The following is a 16,230-nucleotide window of genomic DNA, read 5'->3' as shown; positions in this document are numbered from 1 at the left end:
AGTTCCCAGCTGGGGCAGGGCGCGGTGGCTCACGCCTGTAATCCCAGTGCTTTGGGAGGCCGAGGCGGATAGATCACCTGAGGTCAGGAGTTGGAGACCAGACTGACCAACATGGTGAAACCCCATCTCTACTAAAAATACAAAAAAAATTAGCCATGCATGGTGGTGGGCGCCGGTAATGCCAGCTACTCGGGAAGCCGAGGCAAGAGAATCAAACCCGGGAGACAGAGGTTGCAGTGCGCCGAGATCGTGCCTCTGCACTCCAGCCGGGGCGACAAGAGTGAAACTCCCATCTCAAAATAATAATAATAATTAAAAAATAAATTTCCCGCTGGGCATGGTGACTCACGCCTATAATTCCAGCACTTTGGGAGGCTGAGGTGGGCGGATCACTTGCACTTGAGGTCAGGAATTTGAGACCAGCCTGGCCAATACCGCGAAATCCCGTCTCTACTAAAAATACAAAAATTAGCCAGGCATGGTGGCACGTGCCTGTAGTCCTAGCTACTTGGGAGGGTGAGGCATGAGAATTGCTTGAACCTGGCAGGCAGAAGTTGCAGTGAACCAAGATCACGTCACTGCACTCCAGCCTGGACAACAGAGCAAAAACTCCGTCTCAAAAAAAAAAAAAAAAAAAAAAATTCCCTCTCAAACCCCTGTTTATTTATCCATAAATATTTATTAAATAATTCTAAGTCTTAGAGCTGCAGAGGTGAAGAAGAGAGACTAGCTGAGTCCCTGTCCTCATGTATCTTACATCCAGTGGAGGTTACTCGGGTGTCAGAGAAAGGTGGTGGCTTTTTCCAGGCAGGCTAAAGGAGGGAGGTCACAATGTGTACTTTGTGATGAGATCTATGATATAACTGGGATAACACCAAGGGCCCCACTGAGTTATTCCTTCCCCTTGCAGGGCTAGCCACATGCTGTCTCTCTGCCCTGGCCTCTTCCACCCCATGCCCAGTCAGAGTCCTTTTTTGGGGTGAGCAAATGGATAGTGAGGCAGGAGAGGAGGGGTTGGAAGGAGGTGGAGGTTGGAGGGATGGGGAGCTGTGGAGGCCAACAGGACAGAGGGAAGCTGGTGCTGCCTGTGGCCTCAGCCCCTCGTCCTTCCAGGTAGAGAAGCCAGTCTGCGGCCCACCACAGGAGCTACTACCTGGGGCAGACATGAAGCGCTGGCAGATTTTTGTCCTGTGTGTCTTTTGGATGCTCATCCTCTGGCTGATGACCCCCTATCTGGATCTGACACCTGAATCAGCACCCCAGGAAAAACAAATGTACTTGGTACTACGGTGTTGCAACTGCCCTTGGTTCAGTTCTGGGAAGTATGGCTGCCCTTCTGAGACCCTCAACTGCTCCTCCTGCGGCCACACAGCCGACAAATGGAACTGGCTTGATGCATGCTCCAGGAAGACCATGGGGTACCTGTTGAGGACAAGAGAGTCTATGACTTCTGACACTGTGCTCTGGTGGTTGGTCAGTGGTCAATACTGGGCCCGGCCCTATCTGCCATGCTTCCTGGGCCTCACCCATTTCCCACCTTCCGCCCAAATCCCTGCCCTTGGCCCTGTCTTCACAGTCTCTGGATGGAGATCTTATCTACCCAGCTCTGTTTTCTCTCCCCTGGGCCCAGCCCCCAATTTCCCTCTTCCTGTTTCCAGGGCATGAACTCAGGGAGCCAGCTTGGGAAATTGTGGAGGAAGCTGTCTAAAGTGATTCCCAGGCTCTCGGTGAGCCATTTTGATTTCTACTGTGGGACTTGTGTGCTGTTGGGGTGCCCACATACCTTGCAGGGCTTCACCCTTGGCAACGACATCGACCAATACCCTGTGGTTTTCAGGTGGGTGCTGGGGAGAGGGCGGGAGCAGGAGGGCCAGGCCTGCCCCACAGTTCCATCAGTGTCTGCTCCCTTTCCCAAGATGAAGTGGGCCCTAAGTCTAGGGCTTTGAGATGAAGGTGAGGAACCAAACCACCCACAATGCTTCATCTATCCCAGGAATGCCAGTGACCAGGGCTCCTGGATGCAGCTGGAGATGCTACTGCAGAAGCTCTCTGAGCTGGTGTGGACTTCAGATGATCTAAGTGATGAGGTGATGGAGGAGGTGACCCCAAACTCTCTGTGTGGGGGTGAGGGGAGGTCACTGCAGGGAATAACAGCAGGGGCTCTGGAAAGACCTTCTGTTGGCTTACTGGGGACACTTGCAGGACTTTCCCAGGTCTTATGGCCCAAACTCCCCCACCTTCAATTCTTTCTCAGATTTTGGAAGATGGTCTGGTTCCCTAGTGGAGTGGAAGATAGCAAAGACATGGTGAGGGGGGAATAGGAAAAGGGGTAGGATGTGGCTGTGGGTTGCTGTGGGAAGGGCCCCAGGTCAGTTCCCTCCCCCTTCCTCCCCAGGTGCAAGCAGGACAACTGGCTGCCTCACCAGGGTCAGCGTCATCCCTGGGGCCCAAGGCTCTGTTCTGTGTCTTGCACAACTGTGCCCAGGCAGGAAAGATTCTTGTATCTTCTCTTAAAATTCCTGCTCCTCAATGCCTTCAGCATGGAGTCTAAAGTTTTCTGCCTGGCTTTCAAGACTCTACATGTAGGCCAAGCATAGTGGCTCATGCCTGTATCCCAACACTTTGGGAGGCTGAGGCAGATAGATCATGAGGTCAGGAGTTCGCCACCAGCCTGGCCAATATGGTGAAACTCCATCTCTACTAAAAATACAAAAAATACCCAGGCATAGTGGCACATGCCTGTAGTCCCAGCTACTCGGGAGGCTGAGGCAGAAGAATTGCTTGAACCCGGGAGGCGGAGGTTGCAGTTAGTCGAGATTGTGCCACTGCACTCCAGCCTGGTGACAGAGCGAGACTGCATCTCAAAAAAAAAAAAAAGAGACTCTACATGTTCTGACTCCTCCCCTTGCCTCCTGTCTCCCAGGCTCCCATCATGGGCTCGTAGAAATCCCCAGACACATGAGCTGCCTCATGCACCATTCTGTTTGCCTGGAATGCCCTTCTCTTATGTCCTGGGGGGTTCCCCTCTCTTCCTCCAATATTATGAGAAGAAGCGAGTTGACATTCTCTTTTTTGGGCTCCTCAGTGACTCTAGGAGAGTGTCCAGAGTCTGTTTCCTGGTGGTGAGCTCCAGTCTCCTCCCAGCTCCCAGGGGCAACCTGTCATCCCAGATGCTAAGTGAAGGGAGGCAGGGATGAGGACAGGAGTCTGCCTGCTGACACATATGTCCCTCTTTCATCCACTAGGTCACCCTCTTTGGATTTGGATCAGAATAGCAAGGAAAGTGTTTCTATCACTGGGAGGAGGATAATCAGACCAAGGGCTCCAAGGAAATACTGCCCACGTGTAGTGCAGAAGCAGAAATCGAAGTCATCCATCAGCTAGCATGTGGACAAGCTCTCTGCTCACACAAGCTCAGCCGAGCTGAGTCCACACAAGTCCTATTTCTCTGGGGGTAAAGGGCAAGAGGAAATTGTATGGAGATCAGTCTGGTATGGAATAAAATCCTGGCCTGATTGTCTTGCCTGCAACCACAGTGTCTGGGAGGGAAGGGCCAGACGTGCCTTCCAGATCTCAGGAGCACTATTTGAGTTAATTTCTTTGCCTGGTCCCCTGGATCCTGTAGGAGGTATAAGTTTAGATTCAATTTCATGCCAGGTGCAAACCCAGACTTTGAGTTGTTGGGGGAGGCTCTTTACCCATTTCGATAAGGGTGAGGGTTTTTTTGGTTTGTTTGTTTTGTTTTGGGCCCAGCTTTTCACAGAAGGTTTAGCATTTTGAGGTTACCAGCTTTTTTAGATGCGTCAGTTGCAATTCGCTTTTTTATTATTTTTTAATTTTTTTATTTTTTAAGACAGGAGCTTGCTCTGTTGCCCAGGCTGGAATGGGGTGGCACAATCATGGCTTATTGCAGCCTCAATCTTTTGGGCTCAAGGGATCCTCCCACCTCAGCCTCCTGAGTAGCTGGAACTACAAATGCATGTCACCACACCCAGTTAAGTTTAATTTTGTTTTATAGAAAGGGGTCTCGCTATGTTGGCCAGGATGGCCTTGAACTCCTAGGCTCAAGCAATCCTCCTGCCTTGGCCTCCCAAAGTGCTTGGATTACAGGTGTGAATCATTGTGCCTAGCCCTTACAGTGTCACTTCTGCAGCATTCTATTGGTCAGATCAAGTCATAAAGTGATCCAAGATCCAAGAAGTGGGGAAATGAACTGCTTTTTTTTTTTTTTTTTTGAGACGGAGCTCGCTTTGTCACGAGTGCTTGCTGGATCTCAGCTTCCCACTGCAAGCTCCGCCTCCCGGGTTCACGCCTTCTCCTGTCGTCAGCCTCCCGGGTAGCGGGACTACAGGCGCCGCCATCTCGCCCGGCTAGCTTTTTTTTTTTTTTTTTTATTTTTTTTTTGTATTGTTTAGTAGAGGACGGTTTCTACATTGTGTTTAGTCCATTACTCTCTATCTCCTATCTCTGATCCTCTCCTTCGGTCTCTCCCAAAGTGCTGGGATTACAGGGATTACAGGCTTGAGCCACCGCGCCCGGCCTGAACTGCTCTTCCTAGTGGGAAGAGCTGAAAAGAATCTGCCATACTGAAACTACCACAGTGTCAAGGGCCTAGTTGTGTTGGCAGCAGTGGTAGCATTCCAGGTGGGCCATTCCTGGGGTAGTCTTTGGCCATGTTTTGCATCTCCTGATAGACTGAGCCTGGTTCTCTAGCTTTTGCATCATCCTGTAAACTACTAAATATTTAGCCAGCGAATTGTTTTTCTCTGAAGTTTACCAGTCTGTTGACCAAGATCAAGAATTCAACCACTACAGTTAACAAAGAATAAAAAATCAGACTTTTGGCTGGGCACAGTGGCTCACACCCAGCATGTTGCGAGGCTGAGGCAGGAGGACTGCTTGTGCCTGGAAAATTTCTGCATAATTCATCCCTTAATTTGCATGTAATTAAAAGTGGGTATAAATAGGATTGCAGAGCTGCTGCTGAGCTGCTAACTCTGGGCACACTGCCTATGGGGTAGCCCTCCTCCACAAGGAGCAGTGTACCTCTGCTGCTGCTGTGCAATGCCGCTTCAATACAAGTTGCTAACACCACTGGATCGCATCAGGGCAAAGCCAAGAACCCTCTCAGACTAAGCCCAATTCTGGGGATTGCCTGCCCTGCATCAGAGCATCACTCCAGTCTCTACCTCGATCATCACATGGCATACATACTCCCCTGTGTCTTCTGTTTCCAAATCCTCATCTTTTTTTTTGAGATGGAGTTTTGCTCTGTCACCCAGGCTGGAGTGCAGTGGCACAATCTCAGCTCACTGCAACCTCTGCCTCCCAGGTTCAAGCAATTCTTCTGTCTCAGCCTCCCAAGCAGCTGGGAATACAGGTGCCCACCACCACACCTGGCTAATTTTTTGTATTTTAGTAGAGACTGGGTTTCGCCATGTTGGCCAGCTGGTCTCAAACTCCTAGCCTCAAGTGACCTGCCCGCCTCGGCCTCCCAAAGTGCTGGGATCACAGGCATGAGTCACCATGCCGGGCCAATTTCCCTCATCTTATAAAAACACTAGTCATTGGATTAGGGCCCATTCTCATCCAGCATGATCTCATTTTAATTTCATTGTATCTGCAAAGGCCCTACTTCCAAATACATTTATAAGTATCAGGGGTTAGAACTTAAAGATTTTTTTTTTTAGTAACACAATTCTACCTTTTGCAAGCAGAATGCCTTTTCTAGACATGCAAACTTAGAAGTTTTATCTCCTACATACCCCGTCCCCCTTTTTTTTGTGTGACAGAATCTCGCTCTGTTGCCCAGGCTGGAGTGCAGTGACATGATCTCTGCTCACTGCAAGCTCCGCCTTCCGGGTTCACACCATTCTCCTGCCTCAGCCTCCTGAGTAGCTGGGACTACAGGCGCCCGCCACCATGCCCAGCTAATTTTTTGTATTTGTAGTACAGACGGGTTTTCACCGTGTTAGCCAGGATGGTCTCGATCTCTCGACCTCATGATCCGCCTGCCTCGGCCTCCCAAAGGGCTAGGATTACAGGCGTGAGCCATACCCTTTCTTAGAAAGTTACCATGAACAAAAGGCTGGGCATAACTGATATGATGAAACTCTGTCTCAACTAAAAATACAAAAATTAGCCGAGTGTGGTGGTGCACACCAGTAATCCCAGCTACTCGGGAGGCTGAGACAGGAGAATTGCTTGAACCCAGGAGGCAGAGGCTGCAGTGAGCCGAGATCGTACCATTGCACTCCAGCCTGGGCAACAAGAGCGAAACTGTCTCAAAAAAAAAAAAAAAAAGTTATCATGAACTCATGAACAACAAAAAAGTCGTCTTAGTTCATTTACAAACTCTATAGGAAATACTTATCCAGTTACAATAATGTAAACACTGATAGTAGACTGTTGACTTTTAGAATTAAATTAGCCTGTAGTTCTGTGCCATCCAATATGATGGATGAACCCTTGAAATGTAGCAAGTGCAAGTGAGCAAGGAAATTTTAAATTTATTTTCATTAATCTAAATTTATAAACAATTCAGTTCTTAGAAAACTTTTCAGTAAGCTTGTTATAGCTTGGGTATGTAAATCTTTTTTGACTGTACGATTTTATCAAATTTATAAATCATGCGTTTCTGACAAAACGATTTGAATTTAGGTATACTATAAGTGTAAGATATATACTGGATTGGCCAGGCGTGGTGGCTCAAGCCTGTAATCCCAGCACTTTGGGAGGACAAGGCAGGCAGATCACTGGAGCTCAGGAGTTTGAGACCAGCCTGGCCGACATGGTGAAACCCTGTCTTTGCTAAAAATAAAAAAAAATTAGCTGGGCACCGTGGCGCGCACCTGTAGTCCCAGCTACTCGGTAGACTGAGGCAAGAGAATCATTTGAACCCAGGAGGCGGAGGTTGCAGTGAGCCAAGATCACGCCACTGTACTCCAGCATGGGCAACAGAGCAAGACTCCATCTCAAACAAACAAACAAACAAACAAACAAAAAAACAAACAAAAAACAGTTCTCAAAAAGTCCACCCCTGAGAGGTGTTAAGGGCTAAAGGTACCAAATATTCACTTTCATCAGTATAGTAAATTCTCTTCAGAAGATTCCAGGTGGCCCTTTTTGAACTCCTGGACTCAAGGGATCCTCCTGCCTTGGCCTCCCAAAGCTCTGAGATTACAGGTGTGAGCCATCGCCAAGGTGGTCCTTCTGTTTCCCTCTTTGTCTCCTGCTCACCCACCCCAGCCTGGACACAACCTCTCCCTCTGTGCCCTCCTGTCCCAACCTCTCCCTCTGTGCCCTCCGGTCCCCTGGACCCTTGACTACCACACCTCCCTGGTCATTTGGGCTCTGGGCTGAATGCCAAGGCGAAGGAGGGGCCTTTGCAGGGGCCATTGAAAACAATATGCTAAGAATAGATAAGGCTCAAGGACAGTATCTCTAGCTAGTTGCACTTTTAATAAACTCCAGTAGTCAAGGACAGTATCTCTAGTGGAACTTTTAATGAACTCTAGTAGGCGCCAAGAAGGCAGACAAATAAGAAAGAGCTTAGAGACAAAGAACTAAGCAGAAGGTTATATCTGGGTGCAGAAAGTTTGTTTTGCATTGTGTTATTTTGCTGACATGGGGTTTATGGAGTATAAATAAAGTGAGGCGGAGGCTCTAGGCGCGGCCGCCATGTTCTCTGTTTGTCTTTGTCTCGTGTCTGTTCGTTCTTCACCACCCCCAGCGCGGTCCTCAATAGGCCTTAGTGGAGTAGGTCACAATGTGGCCTCTGTGATGAATCCCTGATATCACTGGGCTGGCACAGAAGACCCCATTAGGCATCAGTTTCCTCAGGGAGGCCACGGAACACAAAAGTGTCCTCTCTCCCTTTCTTTCTGCCTCTAGGTCAGGTTTTGGCAGTTCCAGTAGTGACCAGTAGGTGACCAGGGAGGCAGGAGCAAGGTGTTGGGAGGAGGTGTAGTGTCAAGGGTTGGGAAAGGGATGGAAGCCATTAGGATGGGGGATGCTGGGGACGTCTGTGGCCCCAGCCTCTTCTCCTTCCTGGTGCCAGGTGTCAGGGCCAATCTACTGTCTGCCGGGGGCACCATCATCAGGGCCAAAGATCATGATTCGATACAGGAGTTTGGGCCTGGTGGCTGCCTATGTCCTTTCATTGTGGCTGATTGCCTACTTCCTACACCAACACTCCAGCCAGAACAATCTCCGTAATATGGCCAAAATACACCCAGGAATCTGCCACTGTCCCAGCAACTTTTCCAGAAAATGCAACTGCTTATCTGAGGTCCAGACGTGCTCTGCCTGCCTCCACATGCCTGATGAGTCTGACTGGTTTGACAGATGCTTCGACAGCACCGTTGAACCCCTACAGAAGCCACAGGATCCCATGTCCAGTGATGCTCTGATATTGTGGTTGGTCAGTGCACAAACTTAGTCTTGGTCCAATCCCTGACCCAACCCCAGGTCCTAGCCATCTCTCCATCATGGCTCCAGGCTCTAATCTTCTTCCACAGGTAGGTGGAGGCTGGGTCAAGCCCCTAAATTCTTCCCTCCTATGCTCCTAGGGACTCAAGGGAGTCAAGTCAGAGAAGGAGGTTGAGAATAAGCAGCAGCAGCTGATTAAAACACCTCCCCCATGCCCACTGGGCCATGTGGTATCCAACTGCCAGTTCTGTGCAGTGGTGGGAAACTCAAGGTCTCCACGGAGCTCTGGCCTTGGTTTCAGGATTAATCAACATGAAGTGGTCCTCAGGTGGGTCCAGGGTAGGAGGTGGAGACCAAGGCCAAGCCCAAGCCTCTTCCTCCTCTAAATGACCATCCCGACTTCCTTTTCAGGACAAACCAGGCCCCTGTCCAAGGCTTTGAGGCAGATGTGGAGAATAGGACCACTATGTGCATTATGTACCCTGGGATTGCCAGCCCTCAGGACCCCGGTATCCAACTGCCGCTGCTTCCCTTGAATTCATCTGGTCTGGAGTGGTTCATAAGTGTACTGCATAAACAGACAAGCATGTGGAAGCAAAAAAACCCTGGGTATGTCAGGGAGGGAGGTCACTGTAGAGGGTGACAAAGGCGACTCCAAAGATACCCTGGCTGGATACTGGGGGACCCCCAAGGCTTAAGGCTGAAGGTTGCTTGTCAAATGACTCTGAAATCCTCCCAAACCTCAGTTTCTTTTTAGATTTCAGATGGTCCAGGTTCCTGGTGGAACCAGACAGCAAAGATAAGGTGAGGGCCCCAGGAAGGAAAGCGGAAAGTGGCAGGACAACATGATGGTGGGTAGCCATGGGACAGGCTTCAGGTCAGTCCCCTTCTCCATCTTCCTAGGTGCTGGTGATCAGCCTCTACTTCCTCAGGTATATCAAGGAAAGTTGACTGGAGAACCACAGTATCTGTCCTTGGGGTTTGTGGCTCTGTTGTATGCCTTGCATACCTGTGACCAGGTAAGATATCTCCTGCAACTCACAGACTTTCACTCCTCTGCCACTCAAAATTTCTGTCTTTTTGGCCGGGCGTGGGGGCTCACGCCTGTAATCCCAGCACTTTGGGAGGCCGAGGCAGGCTGATCACCTGAGGTCAGGAGTTCAAGACCAGCCGGACCAACATGGAGAAACCCTGTCTCTACTAAAAATACAAAATTAGCCGGGCATGGTGGCGCATGCCTATAATCCTAGCTACTTGGGAGGCTGAGGCAGGAAAATCACTTGAACCCGGGAGGCGGAGGTTGTGGTGAGCCAGGATCATGCCACTGCACTCCAGTCTGGGCAACAAGAGCAAAACTCCGTCTCAAAAAACAAAAACAAAAAAAAATCTGTCTTCCCAGGGACTTCCCATTAAATCTAAAACTTTCTGCCTGGCTTTCAACACCCTACATGATCTGATCCCTCTCTTCTCTCCCAGACTCCCACACTGGGTTTCTTGGGGTTCCCCAGACACACCAGCTGCCTCAAGCCTTCTCACACCCTGCTCCCTCTGCCTGGAATGCCCTTCCCTTGTCGCCAAGGGGAATCCTCTCTTCTCTCAATATATAATGAAGAACAACTAGTTGATGCTCTCTTTTCTGGGCTCTGGGGTCACTATGAGTATTGAGAGTCTGTCTTCCTTGAAGAAGGTGAACTCCATTCTCCTCCCAGCTCCAAGACGAAGCCTGGCACACTAGCGTTGAGTGAGTGGTGCTGAAGGCATGATAGGTGTGCATGGGGGCAGGCCGTTACCCCACCACCATCTCTTGTCTTATCCCGTCTCCCAGGTGTCCTTGTTTGGTTTGTTGGTGGTCCCATACCAGGATGACAAATATTGGTTTGAGAGCACCACCCAAAATTTCCCAGCAGAATACAGATCATCTTGAAACTGCAGTGTGAGAGGAAGATTGATGTCTACGGCTGAGATGTTTCCATTGCGGTCCCCAGGAGGCTGACAGGTAGTCAAGGGGACCTTGTGGTGTCAGAGAGGGACTGGGGTTTCAAGCAGACCCTGGATGGAGATCGCTCTGCTGCTGAATAAAACCCTAGCTTATTTCTCTCTCTGGATTTCTGGTAGCATTAACGGGCTACATTCTATTACTGATTCTGTCTTATCACCATGTGACTCTCTTATGCTGTATCTTACCAAAAAATAAAATTAAATGAGAAAAAAACGAATCCTGAAGTTGGAAACACATCAAATGGACCTAACTATATATTTAATTGATAATATAAACACCAGAGAAATAATTATTTCAAGTTCCTTTAACTCAAGTTATTAACTCAATTATTTCAAGTTCCTTGTATATTCTTTGTAGGATAGTCTCTGAGGACAAAAAGAACTACAAAGAAATTTTAGGCCAGGTGCAACGGCTCACACCTGTAACCCCAGCACTTTGGGGGGCCTAGGCGGGCGGATTACGAGGTCAGGAGGTCAAGACCAGCACGACCAACACGGTGAAATCCCATCTCTACTAAAAATACAAAAATTAGCTAGACGTAGCGGTGCACACCTGTAATCCCAGCTACTCAGAAGGCTGAGGCAGGAGAATCACTTGAACCTGGGAGGCGGAGGTTGCAGTAAGCCAAGATTGCACCACTGCACTCACAGCCTGGGCGACAGAGTGACACTCTGTCTCAAAAAAGAAAAAAAAAAATTTTAAAAACTTCACTCAGTATTTTTATTATAGTGTTGGTATTATTATTATTATTATTATTTAGAGACAGGATCTCACTCTGTCACCCAGGATAGAGTGCAGTGACATGATCATGGCTCACTGCAACCTCTGCCTCCCAGGCTCAGGTGATCCTTCCACATCAGCCTCCTGAATGGCTGGGACTATCAGTGCGTGCCACCACCCTCAGCTAATTTTTAATTTTTTTTGTAGAGATGAGGTCTCACTATATTGCCGAGGCTGGTCTTGAATAAGTAAATAACTACTTATATTAACACCATTAGAAGCTAAACACAGGTCAGGCGTGGTGGCTTATGCCTGTAATCCCAGCACTTTGGGAGGCCGAGGGAGGCTGATCATTTGAGGTCAGGAGTTTTGAGACCAGCCTGGCCAAAATAGTGAAACTCCGTCTCTACTAAGAATACAAAAATTTGCCAGGCGTGGTGGTGGGTGCCTGTAATCATAGCTACTTGGGAGGCTGAGGTAGGATAATCACTTGAGTCTGGGAGGCAGAGGTTGCAGTGAGCTGACATTGCACCACTGTACTCCAGCCTGGGTGACCACCACACCCAGATAATTTTTATTTTCAGTAGAGATGGGAGTTCACCATGTTGGTCAGGCTGGTCTCGAACTCCCTACCTTGTGATCCACCCACCTCAGCCTCCCGAAGTGCTGGGATTACAGGCGTGAGCCACTGTGCTCGGCCCAAACTGGAAATATTATAAACTCAATTTTCAAACTTTTTATTGTGACAAAATATACATGAAATTTACCATTTAAAAGTTATCAATGGCAATAAAGTTCAGTGGCATTAAGTATGTTCACATTGTTGCGCAATCATAACCTCGATGAACTAACAATTTACAAAGTACATTTTCTCCCTCTGTCATCTGAACACCTATTACACCCCATTAGCAATGATCAACCCTGCAACCCAGATTTTGTTTTTTGTTTTTTGTATTTTTTTTTTGGAGACGGAGTCTCACTCTGCCACCCAGGTTGGAGTGCAGTGGCGCGATCTCAGCTCACTGCAACCTCCGCCTCCTGGGTTCAAGCAGTTCTCTTGCCTCAGCCTCCTGAGTAGCTGGGACTACAGGCACACACTGCCACCCCCCGCTAATTTTTTGTATTTTAATGAGACGGGGTTTCACCGTGTTGCCCAGGCTGGTCTCAAACTCCTGAGCTCAGGCAATCCACCTGCCTCAGCCTCCCAAAGTGCTAGGATTACAGGCGTGAGCCACTGTGCTCAGTCTGATTTTTGTCTTCTAAATGCTTTTTTTTCCACTAAAAGATTCTAGGCCTAGACAAGTACAAAGAAAACTTGGACATTAGATTTGCAGCAATTTCAGCATCAAAAATAGCAACTGTCATGATTGAACCATAGTGAATATATAAAAAACTTTGAGCTCATAATGATACTCAACCTTTTACTCTAAAAATTGGTAATTAAAGGTGTGTGTTGAGGGAGCATTTATCCTGCTTTTTTGGTAGAAACAGTTCAGGGTAACTAAATAGCCTCAGTAAATGAGTTTCCAGTTGCTGTATATTTAAAACAAATATCCACCGCATGCTACCCTCTTGGCTACTCAACCACCACACACAACCTAACAAAATGCAAATATTCCACATAAACCAAAAGCACATTTACCCACATCCCTGATGCATTGTGGTATACCAGGTGTCTAGGAATGAGGTAGCTCAGTCAGGATCCAAGAATCCCCAAAGGTGTAGGCAGCGCAGCATCATGTCAGATACTGAACCCGTCATGGTACCACACAGACAAGTTACTATTTTAGAGGAATAAAGTGAGCCAGTAGAAAAACATAGTTAAAAAAAAAAAAAATGGCTGCCTCTGAAGAGGAGTTTGAGAACAATGAGGTAGGAAACTGCCGTCTTCTTTTCATTTAAGTTCCTTTTTTATTTTGAGACAGTCTTGCTCTGTTGCCCAGGCTGGAGTGAGTGCAGTGGCATGATCATGGCTCACTGCAACCTCGACCTCCCTGGGCTCAGGTCAGCCTCCCGAGTAGCTGGGACTACAGGCACATCATCACACCAAGCTAATTTTTATATTTTTTGCCCAGGGTGGTCTTGAACTCCTGAGCCCAAGCAATCTGCCTGCCTAGGCCTCCCAAAGTGCTGGGATTACAGGCATAAGCCCCCAAGCCCGGCACTGTTTAATTTAATTTTTTTTTTTTTTGAGACAGGGTCTCACTTCATCACTCAGGCTGGAGTGCAGTGGCATGATCTGGGCTCAATGCAGCCTTGACCTTCCAGGTTCGAGCGATCCTCCTGCCTCAGCCCCCCAAGTAGCTGGGACTACAGGCATGCGCCATCATTCCTAGCTAAAATTTCTTAACCACGTACATGCACTTGTTTCATTTTAAATAGATGACAAGAAAGTCTACCAAAGAAAAAAGTCTGGATGGATGGGAAATTTATTTTTAACCCTATTACAACGTTTTCCTATAGATTCTATCCTTAAGAGGAACGAAAAAGCTCTTGCTTTTCTCTCCCTGCCTCCAGCTTGACAACCCTACGCTGTGAATAGGCAGCTTCTCTCTCAGATATGCACCATGCCAGCCTTGGCACAGGGTGGTGCCCCTTTTCATTCTTATCTCCATCGCCCTTGATTGCCAACCCTTCCCTTGGCAGCTGTCCCCTGGGCTGAAGCCAAGATGAAGGACTCTATTGGGCATCAACCCCTTCATCAACCCCAGGGAGGCCACAGGACACATTGAATGCCACCTCTCCTCTTAGCCTTCAGCCCAGCATTTAGCAGGGCACCCTTGAGGACTGAATAGGTCGAGGGAGGCAGCAGCTAATGTGCTGGAAGGAGGTGTTCTGCAGATGGTTGAGGAAGGGATGGAGGCCAACAGGGCAGGGGGATATAGAGTCTGTGACCATGGTTTCCCACTTTTCCCAGTGCCTGGTATCTGAGTCAGTGTGCCACTTGCCATGTGCTCTGCCCTGTGGGACAAGAATATAGCCTTCAGGCCGGGCGCGGTGGCTCAAGCCTGTAATCCCAGCACTTTGGGAGGCCGAGATGGGCGGATCACAAGGTCAGGAGATCGAGACCATCCTGGCTAACATGGTGAAACCCCCGTCTCTACTAAAAAATACAAAAAACTAGCCGGGCGAGGTGGCAGCCGCCTGTAGTCCCAGCTACTCGGGAGGCTGAGGCAGGAGAATGGCGTAAAAAACCCGGGAGGCGGAGCTTGCAGTGAGCTGAGATCCGGCCACTGCAGTCCAGTGAGACTCCGTCTCAAAAAAAAAAAAAAAAAAAAAAAGACTACAGCCTTCAATAGGGGGTTTGAGCTTATGCTCACCTGTGGCTGACGTTTCTACTGTCTGCTCAGAGGTCTAACCTGAATGAACTGATAACACCTGCCATTGCTCCTAGATGTACCCCTCGACTCCACACATCCTGTGCATCCAACTGACTTGACAAACACTTTGAAAGGGCCTTCAAGTCCTCTTTGTCCAAGATGCTCTGTTTGACTCTCCCTGGCCTCACTGAGAGCAGCCAGTGGGTCTCCTCTGCACAACTGGGTCATTCTGCAAACTTTCATCTGTATCCAGGTTCTGTGTACCTAGAGGTGAGCTCCTTCTCGGAGCTCCTTTGTGGAGCTTTGTTTAAATGAGTATTTGCCAAATGACTGAATAGCTGGGGCAGGAGCAGCAGCCAGCCAATCTCATTCACCAGGTAATGGAGTTGGGCAGACAAACTTCAGAGATGGCCCTTATACAGGGAAGAGAGTTATAGCCAAAGGCTCCAGCATGAGTCATCAAACCACATGCAACGGCAGAAGCCGAGGTTATCAGTCAGCTAGAATGTGAGACTACTCCTGGCCAGCAATCTGACCTGCGGGGCTGGAATGTTCACAGATACAGGAGAGGCTTTGATAGGAAACCAGGACAGCAGGTGCAGGGGCAACGTGTGGATTATTAATCTGGCACTGCGTAACAGCCTTCCCTGATTCCCTCACCTGAACAACTAGTAGTAATTAAGGAAGAATCACATTTGATGAAGAATTCTTGTCCCCCTCCCTGGCTCTAAATAAATGGCCATGTGCTGGGAATAGGGAATACTCACTCTCTCAAATGACACATCACACAGCCTTGGCAGAGACTCATCTCTCCTCCTACCCCGACCCATTCAATATTTTACCTCCAAGCCCGCCCAGCTGAGTCAAGATCAGGCCCCGTAAGGGCATATATAGGGCTGGCAGTGAAAGGCTAAGAGGTCAGTGTCCACCCTGTGACCAGGCTACTGATGTAATGAGTTGCGTGAGACCAACTGGCCAGGAGCACAGTCCAACAAAGTCTCACCTCTCATCCTCACCTCCAACAGGGTAGAGGGAGTAAAAGGGCCTCAGGACTCCATGTTTTTGCCTTTCCTCCTCCCTTGCCTGCTTCTTAAGTGTGGTGAGCAGAGTTGAACTTGCACCCCTCCTCAGCTGTGCCCAGAATCATGTGGAGGGGTCTCTTGCTTTGGAGCACACTGGCAGCTCTTGCTTCTTCCTCTTCCCTGCCCCTGGCCCCTGGCCCCATTCCTCTGCTCTGCAGGGTAGTGGGGCAGAAGGCAGGAGGTGAGGTATTGCAGGCTGGACAGCTGAAGGTGTCATCTGCCCCAAGGCCAAACTAAAAAAACCAGGGATCTGTCCCATGGACTGAGATGAGGGCTGCAGGCAAAGCCTCAGGCCTGGAGGTCACCTCGCTGCTTTTGTGGCTGGGGTTTCCTACCCCATAGGTACTTCTAGAAGTTCTGCCACTGGCCCCAGAGCCACAGAGGTCCTGTGGCTGCTCAACTCAGTCCCGCATCTGCAAAGCCTGCCTTCACCAGAAGGGTGTCTGCCTGGTTTGATCCGCACTTCAGATGGGCCCTGAAGCCCTGAAGTGACTGGAGACCACCCCATCTCCAGAGGCCGGTGGATGCTCGGTCCTGGGCTCTGGGCTGCATCCTCTCCTCGATCCCTTCCTCTGCTGGGCCTCTAGCTGCAATGGCTCCAGCCTTTCCTTGGTACTGGAACCAGGGGTGAGTGATAAGCAGTCTGTGTTGTTCTCCATAGGCAGCAATGCTAGGACAC

At 49.0% G+C, this 16,230-nt stretch overlaps 2 protein-coding genes across 3 annotated transcripts; both read left to right on the top strand.

Annotated features, from left to right (window-relative positions):
• Nucleotides 1–886: 886 nt before the first annotated feature.
• On the top strand, nt 887–3,527 carry CUNH20orf173 (chromosome unknown C20orf173 homolog). The gene is made up of 6 exons (XM_017886584.1): nt 887–979; nt 1,114–1,473; nt 1,659–1,837; nt 1,994–2,087; nt 2,255–2,306; nt 3,246–3,527. Exons 2-5 carry the CDS (start codon nt 1,165–1,167, stop codon nt 2,279–2,281), a joined length of 609 nt encoding a protein of 202 aa, XP_017742073.1. The 5' UTR covers nt 887–979; nt 1,114–1,164; the 3' UTR covers nt 2,282–2,306; nt 3,246–3,527.
• A 4,193-nt stretch (nt 3,528–7,720) lies between these two features.
• LOC108538481 (CMP-N-acetylneuraminate-beta-galactosamide-alpha-2,3-sialyltransferase 1-like) lies at nt 7,721–9,509 on the top strand. Of its 2 annotated transcripts, XR_001888091.1 has the most exons (3): nt 7,721–8,422; nt 8,571–9,039; nt 9,334–9,509. XR_001888091.1 is itself a non-coding variant. In XM_017886583.1 (2 exons), the coding sequence occupies exons 1-2, from the start codon at nt 8,012–8,014 to the stop codon at nt 8,814–8,816; spliced, it is 657 nt and encodes a 218-aa protein (XP_017742072.1). In that variant the 5' UTR covers nt 7,721–8,011; the 3' UTR covers nt 8,817–9,509. The 2 variants fall into 2 exon arrangements, 1 of the variants encoding a protein (XP_017742072.1); XM_017886583.1 differs by having other exon boundaries at nt 8,571–9,509.
• Nucleotides 9,510–16,230: the final 6,721 nt, after the last annotated feature.

This window comes from Rhinopithecus bieti, unplaced genomic scaffold (genome assembly GCF_001698545.2).
Source record: "Rhinopithecus bieti isolate Rb0 unplaced genomic scaffold, ASM169854v2 scaffold_15197, whole genome shotgun sequence".
In the NCBI taxonomy this organism is placed as follows: Eukaryota; Metazoa; Chordata; class Mammalia; order Primates; family Cercopithecidae; genus Rhinopithecus; species Rhinopithecus bieti.
This window is presented reverse-complemented; position numbering and strand designations above follow the sequence as displayed.